This window comes from Pelophylax lessonae (assembly GCF_965119305.1).
Source record: "Pelophylax lessonae genome assembly, chromosome: 8".
Classification (NCBI taxonomy): domain Eukaryota; kingdom Metazoa; phylum Chordata; class Amphibia; order Anura; family Ranidae; genus Pelophylax; species Pelophylax lessonae.
The window spans coordinates 100435254-100460631 of record NC_138775.1 but is presented as its reverse complement, the minus strand read 5'-3'; the positions used below and the strand labels follow the sequence as shown (position 1 = coordinate 100460631).

The 25378-nt window shown below is 41.2% G+C and overlaps 1 protein-coding gene across 3 annotated transcripts in view; it reads right to left on the bottom strand.

The window, feature by feature from the left end:
- The window catches only part of TRIOBP (TRIO and F-actin binding protein), a 103026-nt gene that overhangs the window by 6726 nt on the left and 70922 nt on the right, over nt 1–25378 (bottom strand). For 2 of the 3 annotated variants that reach the window (XM_082265420.1, XM_082265419.1), the window contains exons 7-11: nt 20779–20877; nt 20282–20429; nt 15222–15336; nt 2295–2454; nt 563–676 (exon numbers count right to left, since the gene is read on the bottom strand). In XM_082265420.1, the coding sequence (XP_082121546.1) occupies nt 563–676; nt 2295–2454; nt 15222–15336; nt 20282–20429; nt 20779–20877 (636 nt within the window). The remainder of the gene's footprint in view (nt 1–562; nt 677–2294; nt 2455–15221; nt 15337–20281; nt 20430–20778; nt 20878–25378) is intronic. The other variant, XM_082265421.1, reaches the window with a different exon arrangement.

Here is a 25378-nt window from a genome sequence, read left to right as displayed (position 1 = left end):
TGGCTGCCTGCGGCTGGGGGTCGTAAACCGGTTAAAGAACATACTGTGTAAAATGCAGTAATACAAACCGGAGTAGTGTCATGCCAAGCTGAACAAGCTGTGTCCTTACTCGCGAGTGTACTTAAAGTGAGTGTACTTAAGCGGGGTATGCCTGTACACGGTTTCACCCTGCTTTGCAAATTGTCAGTTGCTCTCTATTTCAGGCATTTTTAGGTACTGCTGAGTTTGTAGAGGCCCATCTGCTGACAGCCTTAATGCAGAATTAAACCCATCTTTTACAGCCAAGGACGCTGCTTCTGTTTAAACTGCAATTGCCATGGTGTTGCAAATGTAAACAGTTATGACACCAGCCATTTGATGGTTTGACAGATTGGTTAAGGACACAAGCAAATGTGACCCGCTAGCAATCCAAACACAAGCAAATGCAACAGCTAGCAATAACTGTTTTGAATCAATGGTTTTAGTTCCACGTTAAGATTTTCTGTTTGGAGGCTCTGGGCTTTAGCAAAATGGCAGCCTTGAGGAAGAAGCAAGTTTTTATGGGATGTTCCACTTTAAATACCTCTAGCTCAGGACTGCTTTTCTCTCCCGCTTGTAATCGTCCATCGCTTGGGCCATTACCAGACATGAACGTTCGCAATTTTGAAATCTCTTCTGATAAACGACTATTCAATTCCTGGAAAAAGCAAGCCTCATACAGTTAGGATATGTTAAACAAATGAAACGCTAGCAAGCAGTGACTACACAGAAGTGGCATAAACTGCAGGTATAAATAACCTGTATAATACTCCATTGTATGCTCAGCCTTGTTTTTACCTACCTTGATAGGACGGGACATGCTTTATAGCACCCAAAAGATGTAAAATGTTAATACAACCAATTTGAGAATCTGCAGTTTGGCTTTGACATAACCTCTGAAAGGAAACAACTTAAACAAAATATTTGTGCAAATTTTAATCACAGTTACTATTCATTTTCTGAAATTAAAAAGAGGTTTTAAAAGGCAGAAGGTTTTTTTTTTTTACCTTAATGCATTTCTCACCCCTTGTTCCCTCCCCCCAGTCATTCTTATACTTACCGGAGCCAGATCTCGATGCAGGAATATGCACAAGAGCAGAGGCTTTCTTTGGTCTCTCCCCTCCTTATTGGCTCAGAGACAGCAACGGGAGCCATTTGTTCCTGCTGCTGTCAATAACAGCCAGTGAGGGAGTGGGCGGAGCCGAGCTGTGTGTGTCAATAACACACGGAGCAGAGCATGAGAGCGTGCAGTGTGCTATGGGGGAACTCGGCGCGGGGGAGCTAGGAGTACCAATGGGGACCTGAGAAGAGGAGAATCAGGGCTGCGCTGTGCTTAACCATTGTAAAGAGTGGATAAATAGAACATGTTTGTTATTTTAATTTATATATAAAAAAAATGAAGCATTTACAATCACTTTAACAGACTGAAAAAAAAAATGTTATAAAGGTGTAAAAGTCTGGTAACCCTGTCAGTAACACCCCTTTTCAGAAATCACAGCTTGTTTATTACAGCCAGCTAATAGTCTTACAGTTTCGACATTAGGGATTTAATATTCCAAACAGAACAATAGCTGAATCTTTCGCAGGATTGTCCTTGATGCACTGCATGTTTTCATCCACCCACAGATTTTCATTAATTTTTAAGTACTAACATAACCGATACATAGTAATTTCACGCCAAAGTGTGAAGAAACCTGTAGCACAACATTAACGTTTGAGAAAATCAACGAAATAGGTTACTGGAAGCTGGACACCTAAACTTTAGAATAAGATTACTCTATTCCTGATCACCTGGCTTCAGAGTTTTTATTGTATTTTTTTAATTTTTTTTGCAATGTCAAACTACTGCCACAAATCATTTGTGACATGACATTACTCAAATCTTCCCCAAGCTATCGGTCTGCCTGAAAAACACTTATCTTAAATTTCCATCGATTTCATGTCTTTCAACCACTAGTAGGTATATAAAATATGTAAACTTATGTTTCCGGCATGTCAAAGCAACAGAATGTGAAATGAATAACCAAATAAGTGGAGAAACTGCAATATTATGAAGGTGTAGTGGAAAACTAGACTTAAAAAAAAATACAAGAAAAAAAGTGCAATTCAGGACAACACACATTCCGTTTAACAAATGTCTTAGCAGCCAATCAGTGTTCATCATGAGTTAAATGTAAATACTGTACAATACAAGGTGAATGAAGTCATTTCCATTACAAACTAAACCAAAAATCAATATAGTTGCATAGTAACTATGATTCCTTTGTTCCACTTGCCTGATTCTGCCTCAGCAATTGCTGTGCTTCCTGCTGGCACCTCTGTAGCTCTCTCTCCCGCTCTGCCGCAGCTTGATTCAGTGCTCCAATCTCCAGACACTTCTGTGAGTAACGTTCAGACAGGGTCTGCAGCTCCCGTCTTAGAGCTTCCGTATCAGATCTAGCAACAGAAGGTGCAACCCAAACATTTAATAACAAAATACAGCCAATATACAAGTCAATAAGCAGCATGAATAACACATGTACAGATGATCTGTCCTTAAAGCTCAACTGAAGTCACAGAAAGAGATGTTTAGCTACTGTATAACATACATCACTGCCACTTTTCTGTTATGGCATTTTCTCAGTGTGTCGAAATAGGGCTGAAATGTCCAACAGGCACCAGCGATAGACTGCTCTGACCAGAACATGTTTCAGTCTAACAAGCGTGGTCAGACATGCCCACACCCAACAGTTTAACAAAATGCACCTCAAGGAATGAAAACACATGCATTGTGACAATGTGAACAGCGTGAACAAGTCCTAACAACTCAATTTTTATATTTCTTTTAATAAATTTAATTTAAAAAGTATTGAGTTTGAGTTAAATGCACCAAAAGCTGTATCTAATGCAGTGTACAGTGTTAGACTAGAGTTGTCCTCTTTTGGATAGCAGAAGGGAGGGCAGTGAACTGGTTGCTCGGTTGGTAAAAGAGCTTTGACAAGTGAAGGCTATAAGACTCCTGTTATGCAGTCAGGGAGTCAGCTATGGACAGACTGTAAGGCAAAAGGACAGTGTGAGATGGTTAAAAAAAAACAAAAAAACAAAATTAGAGCTTTAAAAAGTGATACTATAAAAGGCAACATTTTTGTTTAACCACCTGAAGACTGGGCATTTTCTGGCACTTTGTTTCCATGTGAAAAACTAGATTTTTGTTTTTCCGTAAAATCCCTCTCTCTGATGTTCATTGACGGACACGGCTTCATATCATCTTTGACAGATGGGTTATGCTGCTCTTCCTAGGAGTAGGACACTAGGCAGAAAAGGGATAACAAAGCTTAACTACACCTATAGGGCAGTCTCAGGTGGTATACTTCCACTTCCTGCTCTAGGATCTCAGTTTTGTAATAAACAGTGTCAGAAGAATACACAATCCAACTCCACAGCGGAGTGTGTGCTGTGTCCGACAATGAACATCAGATCAGAGAAAAGGATTTTATGGTAGGACAAAAATCCAATTTTCCCTTTCGTTCATAGGACGAAGCAGCTCCGTATCTTCTTTGACAGATGGGCCGTCTCAAAGCAGTATCAGCATGAGGGGTGGGAAAAAAAAAAGCAATAAACAAAATTCCCAAAAAGGGCTAAACCTTACCAACCAGGTAAACCAGGAGCTCAACCAGGAACAACTGGAGCTCACCTACTAGAAAAAAAAACACCCTCAGGAGGCAAAAGTCTCTGCCACAGCGGCCTGCAAAACTTTGCGGCCCAAGGCAGCATCTGCAGATGCGAAAATATCCACCTTGTAGAACTTGGTGAATGTGTGTACAGACGCCCAGGTGGCCGCTTTGCAAACCTGGACCACTGACGCCTGATGACGGAAGGCCCAGGAGGCACTAAGCACCCCGTGGAAGGTGCCTTATCAGGGAAAGGAAGAACCTGACCCTTAATTGAATAGGCCTGCACAACCGTCTGCCTGATCCATTTGGAAATGGTCGCAGCAGATGCAGCCTGCCCCTTACGTGGACCATCCATAAGAATAAACAAGGAATCCAATTTTCGAATAGGCTCAGTCACCATCAAGTACACCCTGATGGCCCGGACCACATCCAAAGAATGCAAAGCAACTTCTTTTGGATGGTTTGGCTTAGGCAACACAATGTCTTCATTTAAGTGGAACCCCGAAACGACCTTAGGAAGGAATGACTGACAGGGACGGAGCACCACTTTGTCCCTGTAAACCACCAGGTAAGGCGACCAACAGGACAACACAGCCAGCTTCGAGACCCTGCCTGCAGAAGTGATGCCACCAAGAAAGCCACTTTCTGTGACAAGGTAAGCAGAGAAATTTCACGAATATTCTCAAAAGGTGGTCTTTGAAGAACCGACAGTACCAGATTAAGATCAAACGCACCAGGGACCATACCGGAGGAGAGCCCGGTGGCGAACTCCCTGCACGAAGGTGTGAACCAAGGAATTTGTGGCCAACGGTCTTTGGAAGAAAATTGCCAAGGCTGAAATCCGGCCCTTAATGGCCCACAGATTCAAAATGCTGATCTACACGCCTTTGTAGAAACACCAGCAGACTTGATACCAAAAAGGAATGGGGGAAACCAACGAGACTCACAATAATAATATACGACTTCCAAACTTGATTGTACATCTTCCGAGAAGTAGATTTCCTAGCTTTTAACAGAGTAGGAATCACCGAATCTGACAACCCCTTATCCTTCCGTATCTGGCTTTCATTAGCCATGCCATTAAAGCCAGTGACCGTAAAGCAGGATGGAAGATCGGTCCTTGAGACAGAAGATCTTCTATGATAGGACGCCGCCAAGGGGCATCAGCTACCAGTCTTACCAGGCCCATGTACCAGGGCCGACAAGGCCAGTCTAGGGCCTCCACAATTGCTGCAATCCCTTCTGCCTCAATTCTGCGCAGAAGTCTCAGAAAAAGTTGCAGTGGAGGAAAGGCATAAATCAGACGATAACGGCCCCAAGGGGCAACCAGAGCGTCTGCCAGAGGATCCCAAGACCTTGCAACAAACCTTGAAACCTTCCGGTTGAGACAAGAGGCCAACAGGTCCACATCGGGGGTCCCCTACCAGAGAGAGACAATTGTTTCAACACTTCCGGGTGAAGGGACCAATCGCCCGGACACAGTGCCTGTCGACTTGGCGACGCTCCTGATGACGCCGTCCTGACTAAACGTACGTAGGGCGGGATCTCCAGCGTCGTTGCGTCACTTCCGCTAGAGGTGGTTGAGGGCCGTGGAACGCACAGACCCGGATATCTGCTGCTATACCATAATACTGCTGCTAAACTGTGAATGGACATTAGTTTTAGTTAATAAATGCTTTTACATACTACACTATGGGCGTATTTTACTACTTTCTCAATACATGTGTGCGATTGTACCGTAGGAAGCCGGTAGAAGAGCTGGGATGACCAGGAAAACATCCTTACTGGAGTTAAGGCTACACACCCCTGCAGGGGTAAGGATTTGTGGTGAGTGCACAACCATAAGGGGAACAGCACCTGCACGAGCCTTGATGCACTAAGGAAGAAAGAAGCACTGTCACTTTAGGCTTTGGGTGTTTTTTTACAGCACAGGATCACAGGGAAGGCTCCCCATTGGTTTGAGCATGTATTTAAGGATAAAGGAAGCACAGGCACTTTGAGCTATTTGGAGATAGCTGCAAGCAACACAGGAAAAGAATTCATGGACTGTGGATTGCTACAATACTATCACGAACTTTGACCCAGAACGATTTTTACAATATTTATTTTTATCACTATTAGTGTTTTAAATATTGTCTTATTTATATAAGGCACGTTGTGATGTACTTGTTGGAAAGTTGGATATAGAGCACTTTAATTCAATATAATCACTTGTATAAGATCACCTATTAGTCACCTTATTTACATCATCCCTATAGAATTTATTTAATTATTTATTTTTCTGCATGTCACTGCCTCCAGTGGTTGGGAAGGGTATCACAACCCCAGCACTTGGTTGTAATCACAATAAGCACAACAGCACTTTATCATTATACGATTCATTATTTATATTGCTTATTGCATCTTATCTTGCTTCAGCACTTTATACATCATTTCATACACTCTTAGAGAAGCGCCTACCTCACATCTCTTTTTACACATTATTTAGATTTCCCTATTGGGAAATTCAGAGGTGGCAGCAAACTCCCAAGTTCCTCTTTTTAAACATCGGCACAATATAATTTTGCACATCTTAACACATTTACAGATTATTTCCAGCGCGTTTGTTTAAATAAGCCACAGCAGTGGCGTTGTCTGATAAAATCTGCACATGGGACCCCTGGAGATTTGGAAAGAAGGCAGCCAAAGCGACTGCTTTTAACTCTCTCCAGGACTTCATTGCCTCAGCTTGGGACCAAACTCCTTGTACCAGATTCTGATCCCAGTGGGCCCCCCCATCCCCACATGCTGGCATCTGTTGTCACTCTTACTTCGTTCGGAAAGGTCCATAGTAAGCCCTTTGACAAAGTTGATTGATTTCTCCACCACCAGAGGGTCCTTTTTGCCCTGGTGGGAATCTTTACTTTTGCTTCTAGGGTTTTTGGACTGTGATCCCAAACCTTCAGCAGGAAACTTTGGAGTGGCCTGAAATGGAGCCTTGCCCATTGAATGGCTGGCATAGTTGAGGTTAGGGTTCCTAGGGCTGACATAACCCCCCTGACTGACATCTCTGATTTTTCTGTAGCAAAGCTACTACATTCTGGATTTTAATGTTCTCTTCTGGAAGGAAGATTCTTTGTTCTATTGGATTTATCTGGTAACCCAGAAACTGTGCTAGCTGTGCTAGAGTAAAGTTTGACTTTTGAAGGTTTACAATCCAACCCAGGGTTTCCAAACAACTGCTGGCTTTGCCCAGGTCTTCTTGCAATCTTTCCCTGGAAGGAGCAAAGAAAAGGAGGTCATCCAGATATGGGATTACGGAGACTCCTTGAAGGCGGAAAGGAGCAAGACCTTCTGCCATTACCTTCGTAAAGATCCGAGGGGCAGATGAAAGGCCGAAATGGAGGGCTTTGAATTGCAGATTCAGGACTTCCTTCCCCATATCCACAGCCAACTTCAGGAACTTTTGGGACTGAGGGGCTATGGGAATATGTAGATGAGCATCTCTTAAACCGATCTATGCCATGAAGCATCCTTTGGTCAACAGCTAACAGACAGTGAAGATTGAATTCATACGAAATCTTTTGAACAGGACTGACCTGTTCAACAGTTTTAGGTTGAGAATGAGAAGAAAACTCCCGGATGGCTTCCTTACCAGAAAGATATGGGAATAGAATCCCTGATGTTATTCTTCTGGGGATACTTGACTCACAACCCCCTGTCACATCAGGTCATTTAACAGGTCTTTCATAGCCAGGGCTTTTGTTGTGTCCTTTGGAAGGTTTGCAAAAAAAAAAATATCTTTCTGGAGGAGGATCTGAAAACTATATTTGGTAACCCTGGGACAGTATGGCTAGAATATATTGATTTTCTGTCATAGCTGCCCAGTGGGGGAGGAATTTTTGCAGTCTTCCTCCCACAGACAACAAATCATCATTGTGAGTTGTTGGCTGACATAGGAGGATGGAAAAGGTCGCTACCTCTTCCGCTGGACCTTTGTGCCGACCAATTCTTCCTTTTCCCCTGGGGCTTGCCATCTTGGTCCTGAGCCCTTTGAGGTCGAAAAAGACGTTTAGCTGGCTGTTTTCTATTTTAATAGGGAAGGATCTCTTATTGTCGACCGTCCTATCTAAAACGGAGTCTAAATCAGGACCGAACAGCAGATCCCCCATAAACGGGATACCACAAAGCTTGCTTTTGGATGCCGCATCACGCGGCCAGGTCTTAAAACACAGGCCTCTTCTTGCTGAGTTAGCTAGGGCTGCAGATCTTTCCGTCATCCTTACAGATTCTGCTGATGCATCCACAATGTAGGCTACGGCTGTTGACAGGGTGGAAAAAGAATCAAGGATGTCTTGTTTGGGCGAATCTGAGATATGTGCTTTGAGTTGATTTATCCAGTAATTCAGATTTCTAATCGTCGCCATAGCTGGTTTGAGATTGCCCATGATGGATTGCCAAGCTTTAAGTTGCTGATCCATTCTTTTATCCATGGGATCTTTTAGAATTTCCATGTCCTCAAATGCCAAGTCAGTTGACCTGGAAACTTGGGAAAAGGCTGCATCGAGCTTGGGTACTTTATTTCAAAGCGCCTCTGGGTCTTCATCAAAAGGAAAAAGCCTTTTATGTGCCCTTGGGATAAAAGTTCTCTCTCTGGTTCTGCCCATTCTTTTTTAATGGCCTCAGAAATTACTGAATGTACAGGAAAGGTGCAACCTTTAGGCTTACCCAGACCTGCATACATCCTATCATGCAAAGATAATAATTTTTTTCTCTTCTCCCAAGCCCAAAGTAACAAGCTGCCTTTAACAAACCATCAACTTGATCTAAAGACAGCTTGTATTTTGAGTGTATATTTTTCTACCCCTTCCTCCTCTTCTTCCTCTGAATCTTCTTTACAATGAGAGGGAGAAATTCCCTCTTGGGTAAGAGGACCTATTTCCACCCCCACCGTAGGGATTAACTGTGAGCCCTGAGGGGATAGCGAGGTAGATGGCTGACTTAAGAATGGATTTGTTAGCGAAGAGCGAAAGAATTGTATGGTAGCATCCAGCTCCTTTCAAACCGATGCAATTAAATCGCTGCATGCCATAGAAGCTTCCTCTTTAAGCAGGGAGTTTACGCATGTCTGACATAGTGTTTTCTTCCAACATTCAGGTAACTGCTTTGTATGAAGGGCATTTATTTTTAACCGTCAGGTCAGAGCTCTTAGCCTGCAATAACAAGAAAAAACAAAACAAAAAACAGACAAACCATCCCAGTGAGTCAACCTATTACTCATCAGGGTCAACCAGGTGCACAGGAAGCATACATAAAACTCCATGAGCCCAGAAAGGCCCCCAACCACCAGGGGGAGGGGGGGGGGGGGAGACCCCACAGTAATCAGGGCAAGATGCACAATACACCCTCTTACCTGGGCCTTGCTGCTGCCTGTGCCTATCCCACTTACTGCGGCGACCACATCCATAGTGGTGTTGCAGCGTCTATAGATGGCTAGGGAATGCCGGTTCCACACTCTAATAGTGCCGCTGCGCCAGACCGGAATCGTATATATGCACCAGCTCGGTTCCTCCACTCTCCCCTGCACTTCTGGCGGAAGGGACGTTGCGCGCCTGCTCCACGAGTGCCGCCCCTCGCTGGATACCTCACTTCCATCCGGGCGAGTCACTACTCACAACCAAAAAGATGGTGACAGCCTTTAGACAGACCGGCGGGCGGGACTAAGAAAAAAAGGAAGAAGTACGGCGCCGGTGTCTGCCGCCGCCAAGGGGCTGCGCTTACCTGAGCAGTACAGGCTCTCCCTGAGCACAGAAGAGGGAGAGGGAGCCCATCCAAAACACTAGGTCGCGAGGTATGGGAGGAACAGACACTGCAATGAAAAGGAAGGTATGGTGGAGCAGAAAACTTAAAGAAAATAATATTGCTGCGCCAAGTCTTTCATTGGAGATAAATAAATAAATATGTTTGGTGTACAAAATGTTATCACAATAACTCTAAATCAGTCCATCAACTGTGATACTAAAGTGATAAATCAATTTCTGAGCCGCGATTATAAAATCAATAATATTAATAGTCCCAATCCTCAGTGAAAATAGTGACTGAAAGAAAATCAAAAAATCTTCATCCACAAACGTGATCAAAAGTGCTGCATGCTTCACTCCAGGTGCTCCTAGTGACTAGTGACAGATTAGCAGCTCACCTTAGGAACAGACTGCTGAGAGTCAATACACACTCTGGGATAATCACTGCAGTGTGGTTTGCCTTCCCATCACCGCCTCCTGATAGTCCCTCCAGGTTTATATGGCATTGGTGTGGAAAAAATAAAAGCAAGATCTAGTGCTCTCTGATTTTAAGGCTATTTATTAAATCATAAATGGTGAAATCGCACTTACATTTCAAAGCACTTCAGCAGTGCGGACTTATCATAGCATCAAACGCTGCCTGTGGTCTCCGGGAATCGACGGGATGACGTGCAGGCTCCTCCCCCGTACGCGTTGAGTCATAGACTTCGTCAGCGGGGTGGAGCCAATCGTCTTATATATCGCTAATGCTGCCGCAGTCACGCCCCACTCCTGGTGGGGAGACTCTACAGCGCGGCACCATATCAGGACCTTGCCCATATTCCTTTCCGATAATATACAAGAGTCCTGCCTATATCTCAAATGATCCAAAATGGCCTGCATAGACCGTCCAATCCCCTAATCGTAAATTTGCATTTTTGAAATTACTTTCAATAGGAGCCTGCTCGCATCCTGTTCCCGGAGGCATGACGTTAGCATATGCACATTCCACATCTATGCAGTGTTCAAATACTTTATACATATATGTTCTGCTGCAGAAAAAAACAACAACTTTCAAAAAAATGTATGATTAATTCCTCACCGTGAGTCTGTAGACCTCCACCAATGTGGCAATCAATCATAAATTATAAGTGGTTCAATAACCTAATATATTTAAAATAATGAACTTTAATGATTGCATAGTTAAACAAAAACAATAAAAACTTTAAATAGATGAAAACCCTGCAAAGCCCAGGGTTATGGAGGTAAATAACTTACATAACTCCAATCCAGTTATATCCCAATACTGGAAATGTACCATCCCAATGATACCTAATGCTAAATTCTATGTAAAACTAATAATCATAAATATATTGATATGTATATTATTTTACAGGATAACATTAAAATTATTTTAAAATTTTAAAATGTTAAAATATTAAGATGTTAGATATTAAAATATTCCAATCACTAAAATATAATTTTTTACATTTAATTCCAATTTAAAATTTAAAATATATAAAAAAATTATTAAAATTTATCAATCAGGGAATAAGACAGAAGGAAATCTATTTATCACTAATAAAACAATTTAAGTCGAACTCAACGTTCAAACCCCTGGGGACAAGGACCTTGGTCTCATAGATCCAGTAGGATTCTCGTTTGCTCAATTGTCTAATGAAATTCCCACCTCTCCAGTGTTTTACCACCCGTTCAATCCCCTAAAATTTGAGGGATTTAGGGTCATGGTTATGGACCATTCGGAAATGTTTGGATACATTATGGTTAACGGAACCTTTTTTGATATTTTTGACATTTTCTCCCATCCTAACACTTAAACTTCTGGAGGTACGCCCTATGTATTGAAGACCGCATCCACATTCCAGCACGTAGAATAACGAAAGCACAGTGTTTTTAGATTTAGAAATTTTTAAACATCAAGGACGTCTTTTTACTAAAAATTATTTTAAACCTACTGATAGGAACTCCTATCTTCCTATGGACAGCTGTCATCACAAAATGTGGCTCTGCAATATACCCAAGGGACAATTCGTAAGACTACGGAGGAATTGCACTAAAGGAACTGACTTCGTACTCCAGTCAGAAACGCTGGGTAAAAGATTTGTTGAAAAAGGCTATCGAACTGAAGATATAAAAATAGCCAGAACACAAGTCCAACAAATGGACAGAGATGCCTTAATAGGAAGAAATAATGTTCAAAGAAGAGAAAATCGGACCAATGGGGAATTCAGGATTATACTTGATTTCAATGTGCAATATAAGCAAGTAGAGAAGATCGTGAGGAAACATTGGAACATTTTGAGAAAGGATAGGATACTAGGACCAGTACTACCAGAAAGACCAATATTTGTGTACAAAAAAGCTCCAATTCTCAAGGATATGATTGCCTCAGGGGCCACCCATTCAGAAGAAGGGAATGTTCTCATTTATTACAGGCTTTCACGCATGTGGAAAATGTCCCACATGCAGACATGCGGTATCTAACCAGAAAAAGAAAAAAGAGTTTAGGTCAAACAGTACGAACAAAACGTACCCCATAAAAGATCTCATTACGCGTGGTACCATAGGAGTGGTCTACATGCTAGAATGTGGATGCGGTCTTCAATACATAGGGCGTACCTCCAGAAGTTTAAGTGTTAGGATGGGAGAAAATGTCAAAAATATCAAAAAAGGTTCCGTTAACCATAATGTATCCAAACATTTCCGAATGGTCCATAACCGTGACCCTAAATCCATCAAATTTTGGGGGATTGAACGAGTGGTAAAACACTGGAGAGGTGGGAATTTCATTAGACAATTGAGCAAACGAGAATCCTACTGGATCTATGAAACTAAGGTCCTTGTCCCCAGGGGTTTGAATGTTGAGTGCGAGCTAAATTGTTTTATTAGTGATAAATAGATTCCCTTCTGTCTTATTCCCTGATTGATAAAGTTTAATTAATTTTTTATACATTTTAAATTGGAATTAAATGTAAAAAATGATATTTTAGTGATTGGAATATTTTAATATCTAACATCTTAATATTTTAACATTTTAAAATAATTTTAATGTTATCCTGTAAAATAATATACATATCAATATATTTATGATCATTAGTTTTACATAGAATTTAGCATTGGGTATCATTGGGATGGTACATTTCCAGTATTGGGATAGAACTGGATTGGAGTTATGCAAGTTATTTACCTCCATAACCCTGGGCTTTGCAGGGTTTTCATCTATTTAAAGTTTTTATTGTTTTTGTTTAACTATGCAATCATTAAAGTTCATTATTTTAAATATATTAGGTTATTGAACCACTTATAGTTTATGATTGATTGCCACATTGGTGGAGGTCTACAAACTCACGGTGAGGAATTAATCATACATTTTTTTGAAAGTTGTTGTTTTTTTCTGCAGCAGAACATATATGTATAAAGTATTTGAACACTGCATAGATGTGGAATGTGCATATGCTAACGCCATGCCTCCGGGAACAGGATGCGAGCAGGCTCCTATTGAAAGTAACTTCAAAAATGCAAATTTACGATTAGGGGATTGGACGGTATATGCAGGCCGTTTTGGATCATTTGAGATATAGGCTGGGCTCTTGTATATTATTGGAAACTAATATGGGCAAGGTCCGGATATGGGGCCGCGCTGTAGAGTCTCCCCGCCAGGAGTGGGGCGTGACCGCGGCAGCATTAGCGATATATAAGACGATTGGCTCCACCCCGCTGACGAAGTCTATGACGCAACGCGTACGGGGGAGGAGCCTGCACGTCATCACGTCGATTCCCGGAGACCACAGGCAGCGTTTGATGCTATAAGTCCGCAATGCTGAAGTGCTTTGAAATGTAAGTGCGATTTCACCATTTATGATTTAATAAATAGCCTTACAATCAGAGAGCACTAGATCTTGCTTTTATTTTTTCCACACCGATGCCATATAAACCTGGAGGGACTATCAGGAGGCGGTGATGGGAAGGCAAACCAGACTGCAGTGATTATCCCAGAGTGTGTATTGACTCTCAGGAGTCTGTTCCTAAGGTGAGCTGCTAATCTGTCACTAGTCACTAGGAGCACCTGGAGTGAAGCATGCAGCACTTTTGATCACGTTTGTGGATGAAGATTTTTTTGATTTTCTTTCAGTCACTATTTTCACTGAGGATTGGGACTATTAATTTTATTGATTTTATAATCACGGCTCAGAAATTGATTTATCACTTTAGTATCACAGTTGATGGACTGATTTAGAGTTATTGTGATAACATTTTGTACACCAAACATATTTATTTATTTATCTCCAATGAAAGACTTGGCGCAGCAATATTATTTTCTTTAAGTTTTCACAGGTGTTTTTGTGTTTGGCACTGATTGTTTGCAGCCTTGTGCACAAGAATTTTGATTGATTCTTTTTTCTGTTTAATGTGGGCTTGCGCTGATTATTTTTGATTTACATATGGTGGAGCAGAAAGCCTGGTCTTTCAGGACAGCACCTAAGAGTTCCTGAATCCCCACTAGGTGATCCTCGGGCAGAGGAAACACAAAAACTGATGAGCTGTGGGGAGAAGCCTCCTTTTTAAAGTTTGGTAGAACTGGTGTCCTGTTGGCAAGTGGGAGGAGCCATCTCTCAAAGTGCTGCCCTGAAAGACTTAAAGGAAAAAAGGGATTCATTTATGTCCATAGAACGATTTATCTATCAAAATTAGTTCATTACATGATGACACGATCGTCTGCTCTCACGGCCGAGTGTTTGTTTTTTGAAAAGGAGTTTGAACAATTTTTTGTATAGTGTATTGACAGGATAATTTACGTAAACTGGAGTGTGCAAACTCTGGTGCAGCTCTGCATATAAACCAATCAGCTTCAAGGTTTTTGGGGTTTTTTTTTCAAAGCCTAATTAAACAAGCGAAAGTTAGAAGCTTATTAGTCACCATGCAAAGCTGCACCAGATTTTGCACTTTCCAGTTTTAGCAAATCAACCCCAAGAAGTCCATATTGCTGCTTTAAGGACTACCTGCCTTCATACTGCTGTAGATGCTGTGGGTGGTCCTATCGGCTCAGGGAAAAATACATTTTTTAAATAGACTTTTTAGAACAAGGTGGAAAATTGTCTGCTGAACAGTGACTGTATCCATTTATGCCCTACATCAGACCTACCAATTAAGTGAGCTAAAGTGAGAGACTAGGAGTGGGCTTACAACCCAAATAACGGTGATCCATGTACTTCCACAAACACATGCCTCTCCTATGGTGTAATGATGCATTTGTTAGCTCTGCAATCCATTAACTACCTACTGAACATGTAATGCATTCCTGTATTCATGGTTACTTTATCTGAGAAAACCAATAAAAAGATTGAAATATAAAAGTTAGTTCTAAATCATTTTAAAAATTCATCCTTCAAGACTTTCAAGAAAAAAACAGCAGGTAAATCTGTCATGAAAGACCTTCCTTGTTCAGACAACTTTTGTTATAGCTTAACAACTGTGTCACAATTGCGCTCATAAGTGTCACCCTGTCACATGAACCCTTGATGGGAGACAGGTGGTTATGCTGACACACTGCACAGACATGGCCCACCAATGTTACCATTAGGATGTCAATCCAGAAATGAATCAAAAAAGAAAAAAAAAAAAAAAACACACAAAAAACAAACAAACAGCGACTAGTTGTGACAATAAGTGCTTTCATAAACCAAAAGTCATCCAGTTAGAGCTTACAGTAGGTCAACTTTAAAGCAAACACTATCTACCACATAAATTATAAGGCTGGGAATATACATACTGGTGTTGCCGCCAAAGCATTTCATTTCCAGTAGATCCTCCATGTTGGAATGTACGAGCCTTCTCCACTTCTCTTTGCAGCTCTTCCTTGTGGGCAGCTCTGATTGCCTCAATTACTAGAGAAAAAAAAATACAACATAAAAAAAAAACATAAAAAAAAACATAACTTTAGGCATACATAAGGTGTTGAAAATACAATTAGTTATATTTTGACCCCCAGAAAGCCATAACCTTAATGAGAAACAAAAAAAAAAAAAAAAACCTGACTTCTCTAGGATGCAAGGTTTGCCCAACCCTTCCCCCATCTCATATGCCTCACTATTGGTTAAGAATGTCCATCACATTATTAATCCAATAGTAAAACACAGAATTGTGCACCAAATTCCTAGCTGGGGTTGACATTTGCATATTCGACCACCTCAGGTTTTGGGATCTGTGGGCACTCTATAAGAAAATACACAGAGCCTGCACCAAGATGTTAGTTTATAATCCTTTTTTCAAAAGTGTCAATCAACGCTAGGAAAAAAAAAAAAAAAAAAAAAAAAGACTTGAGCAATAGGCTGTTCACTTTGCCAGGGAATTTTCCCTTAGATTAATGAATTACAAAGAATACCACATGCATGGAAAGTTTGTTTACAGATGACTGGATAATGGAAATCGGCAGAGCTTCATCTCATTCACTAAGCCACAGGAAAAATCTGCCTGCAAATTGAACAGTCTATTTTCCTTTAGCAAATCAATCCCTTTGTCACCACAAAATGTGCAATTTAACCTTAAAAAGATCACCATTTAGGTTAAATACTTCAGTTGAGCCTAAAACAGTATGTAAACCAAAAATACAGCGAGTAAAATAGGTATTGAACGTTTCAGCATTTTTCTAGGGAAATAGATTTCTAAGTGCCAGTTCACACTATAGCGTTTGCGGCGATCGCATGTAATATCGGAGCGCACTGCTCCTTCATTACATGTGATCGGATGTGCAGTGCGAATTCAGCCATACACTTTGTATGGCTAAATTCGCACTGCACCTGCACAAAAGTCGCACATCACCCTTTTTTTCAGCCGCATCAGAATCGGATCGCACAGTGGTTCACTGCGATATGCGATCAAACTGGGGGTGTCGTTAACATTTAATTGACACCCCCTGCATATCGCATATGGCAGTGTGAACTGCCAGATGTGCGTTTGCGATGCGGGAACAGGCTGTGAATTTGCAGCCTTCCCGCATCGCACAAGTGTGACCCGGCACTAAAGGTGCTTTTCCACCACGTTGGTGACAACCAATGTAATCCATACATACAATAAAACCAAAACAAATAAGTTCAGAAATTAAGTTATGTGTAATAAAATAGAATGTCACAGGAAAAAGGTATTGAACACACGAACTGAAATGTATTTAATACTTCATACAAAATCCTTCGTTGGTAACGATGGCTTCAAGGCGCCTCTTGTATGAAGGAACTAGTCGCATGCATTGCTCAGGTGGGATTTTGGCCCATTCTTGCACACAGTCTTCAAATCTTGAAGGTTCCGTGGGCCTCCTCTATGAACTCTGATCTTTAGTTCTTTCCATAGATTTTCAAATTGTATTCAAGTCAGGTGATTGGCTGGGTCATTCTGGCAGTTTTATTTTCTTTCTTTGAAACCAATTGAGAGTTCCCTTGGCTTTGTGTTTGGGATTCATGTCTTGCTTAAATGTCCACCCTCGTTTCATCTTCATCACCCTGGTAGATGGCAGCAGATTTTTATCAAGAATGTATTGGTACATTTTTCCATTCATCCTTCCTTCAACAAAATGAAGTTTGCCAGTACCGTATGCTGGAAAAACGGTCCCACACCAAAATTTTCCCACCTCCAAACTTCACTGTTGGTATGGTGTTTTTGGGGTGAGGTGCAGTGCAATTTGACCTCCAACCATGGTGTGTATTATGGCATCCATAGAGTTCAATTTTGGTCTCATCTGACCAAACTATATTCTCCCAGTATTTCACAGGCTTGGCTGTTGTGCAGCAAACTTTAAAACCAGCTTCAACATGCTTTTTCCTCAGCAATGGAGCCTTGCATGGTGAGCATGCACACAGGCCATGGTGGTTGAGGGCATTACTTATTGTCTTTGAAACAACTGTACCAGCTAATTCCAGGTCTTTTTGAATCACTCCACAAGTGGTCCTTGGCTCTTGGACAACTCTTCTGATAAATATTTTAACTCCTCTGTCAGATATGTTGCGAGGAGCACCTGGTCATGGCAGATTTATAGTGAAATGATGTTCTTTCCAGTCATAGGTGTGCGCAGCCTATTGCAATAGGGTGTGCACCCCAAAGCTCAAACACACATGCCTTTCTCTGCTGCTTCAGCTGCACTGGACAGTGAATGAATGGGAAGTGCTCTGTGCTGAGCGGCTTCCTGTTCATTCACAAACTGAAGCATAGTAAACCTAGTTGTGTTCACAATGTTCATTTGGAAAAGGAAGGCACCAGTAAATTACATATTTACTAGCCCCTTTGCCCACTCTCCATCCTGCAGGGTAGTGATTAGGGTATGCCCACCTGGCACACCCCCTGCGCACACCTATGTTTCCAGTTCAGGATTATGACCCCACCAGTGCTCACTGGAACATTCAGAAGTTTAAAAATCCTTATGTAGCCAATGGCATCAGTACGTTTTGCAACAATAAACTTGCAAAGGTCTTGAGAGAGCTCTTTGCTTTTACCCAGCATGAAATGTTTCTTGTGACTTCTTAGTAATGAGACACCTTTTTATAGGCGATCAGCTGATATTAATTTGCTCTGACAAGGGGCAGGATTGCTTTCTAATTACGGATAGATTTCAGCTGGTGTCTTGGCTTTCCATGCCTTTTTGCATCCCCCTCTTCATGCGTTCAATTTTTTTTTCCTGTGCCATTCTATTTTAATCATGCATAACCTAATTTCTGAACGTATTTGTTTTGGTTTATTTGTAGGTTTCGATTGCATGGGTATTTAACTATGTAACTATGGGTTGTTCCCGACAAGAGGTAAAAATCCCTGTGCCATTCTATTTTAATCATGCATAACCTAATTATTGAACGTATTTGTTTTGGTTTATTTGTATGTATCGATTGCATGGGTATGCAACTATGTAACTATGGGTTGTTCCCGACAAGAGGTAAAAATTTCATGTCAGTAGCACCTTTAGAAATATATTTACCTAGAAAAATGCTGACATGTTTATTACCTATTTTACCTGCTGTATATTTTCAGTATGTTGGCATCATGCCTCACTCTATACATTTTTTTTTTTTTTTTGCCTGGGGATCCTACTCTTCCTGCTTCATCCTGACAACATTGAGCTACTGCTTTGCAATTAGCCACAACGTTGTCTGCTTGCAATGCACTGCTTCAGTTGGTTGTTGGGCTGTCTATTGTTTGCAAGAGGCAGACCTAATAGTCTTACCCTGAGCTATTTTCTACACCAGTCTTTTTCAACCTGGGTGCCTTGAGGTTTCTTCAGGGGTGCCTTGGCAAAATGCCTATAAATTGTATACAAGCCGGCGTGTGGATGAAGGCTGCCTTTTATTTACACCAAGTCAACAGGTTTTCATTGAGCACCGCTACAACCTTCTAGCTGTCGACATCATAACGACCAATGGCATTTTCTGTTTATAAGGAGGATGTCAAGCATCTACATAGCATCCTTGTTTGACCACCCCCCACAGTTATTGCCTTTTGTTTCACTTGACCCTCCCTTCAAGATTGTAAGCTCTAACGAGCAGGGCCCTCAAATTCCTCCTGTATTGAAACTGTATAATAATAATAATAATAATAAGAAGAAGAAAAAAAATTATATATATATATATATATATATTTATATTTATATTTATATTATACACACGCCCTCTGTACTCTCTCCTGTAGCCTCGCCCAGTTGGGCGGAGCGTCGGATGGCCGTATCGATCATTGGCCTGCAGAGATGAGGCTTGGAGTGCTCTGCACACTTCCTGGAGTGGCAGTATGCGTTCCACAGGAGTTGGCACACATACACCAGGCTGCAATGGGGGCTGTCATCTATGAATCACATTGTGGTGTGCACACAGGACCCACCTATCGCATGGCAGTATATAAAGAGAGCAGATTGTACATAGTTCACCGTGTGAAGGAACAGCTGGGGATATCTCTAGGACTGCCTAGGTGAGCCCTGTAACCATTACAACAATATATATGGCCCCCAGTGTTTATGCGGACTATTGCTCTTCCCTGCAGACTATTGCTCTTCCCTGCAGACTATTGCTGTGGTGATGTACAGGCTGGTGAGACAGGGGTCTCTACTAATAATATGATTAATCCTACTCCTGTTGGTACTGCTTGGCAGTAATATATGCACTGTGCTGATCTGGACCTAAGTGTTTTCTGCTTTGGCTTGTCACATCTTGCGGTGTGGTGCCTCCATCTCCGATTTTGTTTTCTGCCGATTTTGTTTTCTGCTGCCTTTTGCTAATTTATGTTCTGACAGTAATACTACCACTACTTCATGTTTATATCATTTTATTGAGTAACATATCATCACTTCCTTCTTGGGGGTGATATTCCATCACAATTGATGGATATTTTGTGGGCGGGGACCTCATGCACACGCCCTGGAGAGGGAGGGTCCTTATCCAATTGTATCTGGTTCTTTGAGTCATTGTCTAGTATATAAAGCATAGGCTTAGACATGCTTTTCAGGCTCTGAAGAAGAGGCGATGCCTCGAAACGCGTAAGCCTATACAGCTGTGGGGGACGATCCAATCTTGATCTCGATGCTGAGGACTCTATATTTTGTTTGCCTTTATCAAGAACTCGTTTGTGAGCATTTATATTCCATTTTTTTAATAAACCTTTTAAGGATAATGCACTAGGCCGGTGCACCCTTGTGTTTGTTTGTCATATATATATATATATATATATATATATATATATATATATTCCAATTACAACACAGATATAATTTTGCATGTGCCCCTTAAAAGGAAGATATATCAAAATATAAATAAATGCTACACAGCCTTTAATTCTACTAAAATGGCCCGCTGTACAAAGACTTACCAGATGCTGTGGCTGCCGCTTCCTCAGTTAACAGCTGGTCCTTCTCCTGTCGCAGTCTCTGAATCTCCCACTCATGATGTCTCTGAAGCTCAGACAGGAGCTGTTTGTGCGAAGACTCCATCTGAGACAGACTGTGCTCACAGGCTTCCTGTAAAACAGACAGAAGGACAGTCTAAGTCAGTAATGCAGGTCAAATGAGCTAGTATCTTCACCATTTAGAAAAGGGCATGCAATTATCTATTCTACAATACAGTTAAAGTACATTAGAGAAACTGGCATCTTATATACAGAGGAGTTTCACATTGCAGTGGTCCAAAACAATACAGCATGCTGAGATTTTAACCAGTTTTACATAGCTGAAGGACACCTGCCCTGGGAACATAAGTCAAAGTCACAGGTCAGTTACAGTGCACAGATATGAAGGAGTGTACATACTTTAAAGTTTACATATTTTCATACATGCTGTAAGAGAGATTTACAAGTCCAGTGTGACTCACTTGAGAAATAAAGCCTGCAGGAACCATGCCTTCATATCCTCCTCTCTGAGATTCTATTTCTTTCCTTGCCTTCTCAAGTTGCATCTTTAAACTCTGTATCTAAAGAAGTGTAATAAAAGTTTCACAATTTATGCTTTTAAAAAATCAATGTGAAAACAACAAAGGCCCATATAAAAACATATGTACACTGCTTAAAGAGATTAAAGGAACACTTTAAAAACACATCAGATCTCAATTGGGAAAAATATCATGCTGGATATCTACACTGATATGGACTGGGTAATGTGTTTGGAACGAAAGGATGCCACATAGTTTGATGGAAATGAAAATTATCAACCTACAGAGGGCTGAATTCAAAGCCACCCCGAAAATCAAAGTGATGGCCCTCATGTGCTTGTATGCATACCTGACAACGTCAGGGCATGCTTCTAATGAGATGACGGATGGTGTCCTGGAGTATTTCCTCCAAGATCTGGACCAGGGCATCACGGAGCTCCTGAGCAGACTGTAGTGTAATCTGGCGGCATCAAATGGACCGTAACATAATGTCCCAGAGGTGTTCTATTGGATTTAAAGCGGAGTTCCAGCCTCAAAAAATTTTTTTCGATAAAAATACCCCCGGGATCACTTACCTTTTAGAAGAAATACTTACTTTGAAATGTCTTGTCCATCGCTGCCATCTCAGGTGTGGGCAGCTGAAGCCAGAACTTCCTCTTCGGGGTCGTCGGAGTCCCAGAATGCCCTGCTCGTCACTTCCGGTGCAGGCGCATCATCCCTGCACAGCTTCTGGGCATGCCCAGAAGCTGTTCAGTAGGGAATAACGCGCCTGAATCGGAAGGGACGAGCAGGGCCGGTGCAGGCGCATTGACTTTTGGGAGCGATGACATTCGGCTCCCAGGAGACAATGCAAGCAGGAAGAGAAGGCCATGAGTTCATAAATTAAGATAAAATAAAGTCCCAGTATAAACCAAAAAGCAGCGGCAGCCGTCCCGAGATTGTGTCCAACTCTGTGTGTTACATGGTACAGTGTCCAACTCTGAAAAGACATGAAGGAAAAGAGGGGGGAGGCGCCTACACTCAGCTGGCGCCTCCCCCTCTCTTCTCCTTCACACCAGTGGAATGCTGGAGGTCATTTTGTAGGACTCTGGTAGTGCTCCTCCTGTTCCTCCTTGCACAAAGGAGCAGATACCGGTCCTGCTGATGGGTTAAGGACCTTCTACAGCTCTGTCCAGCTCTCCTAGAGTACCTGCATTTCTCCTGGAATCTTCTCCATGCTCTTCTAACTGTGCTGAGAGACACAGCAAACCTTCTGGCAATGACATGTATTGATGTGCCATCCTGGAGGAGTTGGACTGCCTGTGCAACCTCTATAGGATCCAGGTATCGCCTCATGCTACCAGTAGTGACACTGACCCTAGCCAAATGCAAAACTAGTGAAAAACATTCAGAGGTTGTCTCATTGTTGCCCATCTAGTGCACCTGGTTATTTCATTAACACCAACTGAAATTGATTAACAACCCCCTCTGCTACTTAACTGACCAGATCAATATCCCAGGAGTTTAATTGACTTAATGCTATACAATGATTAAAAAGTGTTCCTTTAATTTTTTTTGAGCAGGGTAGGTGACATTTATTCAAAGAGTAACTACAGGCAAAACAACTTTTTTTTACATTTGGGATAGAGTTAAGTAGGGTTTTAACCTGTCAGTTTTTTTTTTTTTTTTCCATCTGTGGTCAAGCCAACAAACCTACTAGTCTTACAATTACAAGGGAGAACATATATTTTCAGTTACATGTCCAAATTGTTCCAGTGTATGCATAAATGCTTTTTAGCGCAACGCGCAGCATATACTCACATTGGTTTGTTAGAACACTCCCAATTCGCTGCCTATTTACCACCTCTGTCCTGCCCAGGACATTTTTCAGTTTTCAGAGCTGTCACACTTTGAAGGACAACTAGTCATGCAACACTGTACCCAAATTAAACGGTTTTAATTTTTTTTTTTTTTTTTTTTTTTTTTTTTTTTAAGACTTAAAGAGCTTTCTTTTGGTGGTATTTTATCACCACTGATTTTTGCTATATAAATTAAAAAATACAGAAAATTATACATTTTTTTTTTAGTTTATTACATTTTGCAAATAGTCTTTCTTCAGAAATGTAGGCCAAAATGTATTCTGCTACATTTCTTTGGTACAATTAACCCATATCAGTGTATATTATGTAGTCTGTGTGAATGTTATTGAGTCTACAAACTTATGGTATATAAAGAATATTTTGAAACTGATCAATCCTGTTATACTGACTGTGTATCTCATTTCTTGAGACCCTAAAATACCAGGGTAGTACAAATACCCCCTCATTTTAGAAAGCAGTCAGTAGAAGGTATTTAGCAAGTGGCATTGTGAGTTTTTTGAAGTTGTCACAAATTTTGGAAAAACTAAGAAATTAAATAAAATTAGTTTTTGTTCCACAAAGTTGTCATTTTAACAAGTTATTTCCCACACATAGCATAAGCATAGTTTGATTCCCCCCTAAAACACATTCTGCTATGTCTCCCATATATGGGGATACCACATGTGTAAGATTTGTTTTTTGTTTATTTACAGCCTGGATGGATAGAGGGACCCAAAATCCAAGGAGCACCTTTGATCTCCCAAGGAGCATAAATTACATGTAAATTACACATCACATTTTTTTGAGGCCATGGAACACCAGGACAGTGGAAACCCATAAAATTACCACATTTTGAAAAGTAAACACACCAAGGTATGGTGAGTCAATTAAAAACTTAACTTTTCTTTGCCACAAGATTTTGGAGATGCAGAATGAAAACAGTTTTTTTTTTTTTTTATTACATAAAGTTGTCAATTTAATAAAAAAGTTCTCACATACAGCATGGGCAAACTAAGAAAACTAGAATTTACAGGCCAAAACACATTCTGCTACTCCTGAGTATGGTGATATCACATGCAAGACTTTTTCAGTGCCTGGACTGATTATGTAAGAGATATTATATCCTGTGTATCACACAAATCAACCAATTTTAATATAAATCCAATGTACTGTAATAGTTGTCTGTATGCGAGTGATCAGGGAATATTGCTTAGTGTATCGTCCCCTAAAAAACAAAAGGGTTCCTGTGGTTACAGGAGTGCAGTTGTCTGCAGGGGATGGCTGTGACTGGTGTTATGCAGGAACATAGTCAGTTGGACATGCAGAAGGGTCAGTTCATACGCAAGCCGAAACATGGTCAGCATACCATGGACAGCGGCCAGGGGTGTACACCTGCCGTGGCTGCGATGATTTGCTTTGCAGCTGTAGCAAGAATTATACCCCCTGTTCGCCCACCGATCAATCATAACCCGTTCAAGTTAATGGGATTGCTTGTGCTGGGTCTAAGAGGTTAAAGCAGGTGGGGAGAAGGCAATACTATGTCTCATTTCTGTCAAATGCTTTATCTGAAAAAGTCCTTATGGTGACACAATGACTGGTGTGGCTATGATCAGGGTCACTAACTGGTGTTGCGGTGAATGTGATTAGTGACAATATGACCGAGTATGGCGATGATTAGGGACACTACGACTGGTGCGGCAGTGATTAGGGACCTGTCCCCAGAGTAGTGCATTGTCACCATAGTGACACTGTACTACTCTGGAATAGTGATAAAGATTTTTTTATTTTTATTTTGTGATTGCTTGTTACAGTGTTTTAACTGCCATGCATGGCTTCCATTCATGATACATTCCACTATTGTGATTTCTGCGATTAGCTACAGCTGTCACATGGTGCAGGGCTACCGTGATTGGCCCTGTACCATGTGATCACTATGCCCATTTACAGAGATCACAATAGTAAGCAATGCTGTCATTATTGAAAAGCCATTCCAAACAGCTGTTTACTTGTGATCATGTGATCTCTGATTTTTCACATAAATCACATGGTACCTGGGCCAATTACAGCAGCCCAGTAATCGGTGATCTGCTGTGCCTGGTGGACACAGTGGATCACACATTGCTCCACTGAGCGTCCCAGGCAGCGAGCAGGTGGGAGGACATCACATGACGTCCTCCTTGAACTGGAGAGCACCTAACTGGCAGTATACAGGTCCTTCTCAAAAAATTAGCATATTGTGATAAAGTTCATTATTTTCTGTAATGTACTGATAAACATTAGACTTTCATATATTTTAGATTCATTACACACAACTGAAGTAGTGCAAGCCTTTTATTGTTTTAATATTGATGATTTTTGGCATACAACTCATGAAAAACCAAAATTCCCATCTCAAAAAATTAGCATATCATGAAAAGGTTCTCTAAACGAGCTATTAACCTAATCATCTGAATCAACTAATTAACTCTAAACACCTGCAAAAGATTCCTGAGGCTTTTAAAAACTCCCAGCCTGGTTCAATACTCAAAACCGCAATCATGGGTAAGACTGCCGACCTGACTGCTATCCAGAAGGCCATCATTGACACCCTCAAGCAAGAAGGTAAGACACAGAAAGAAATTTCTGAACGAATAGGCTGTTCCCAGAGTGCTGTATCAAGGCACCTCAGTGGGAAGTCTGTGGGAAGGAAAAAGTGTGGCAGAAAA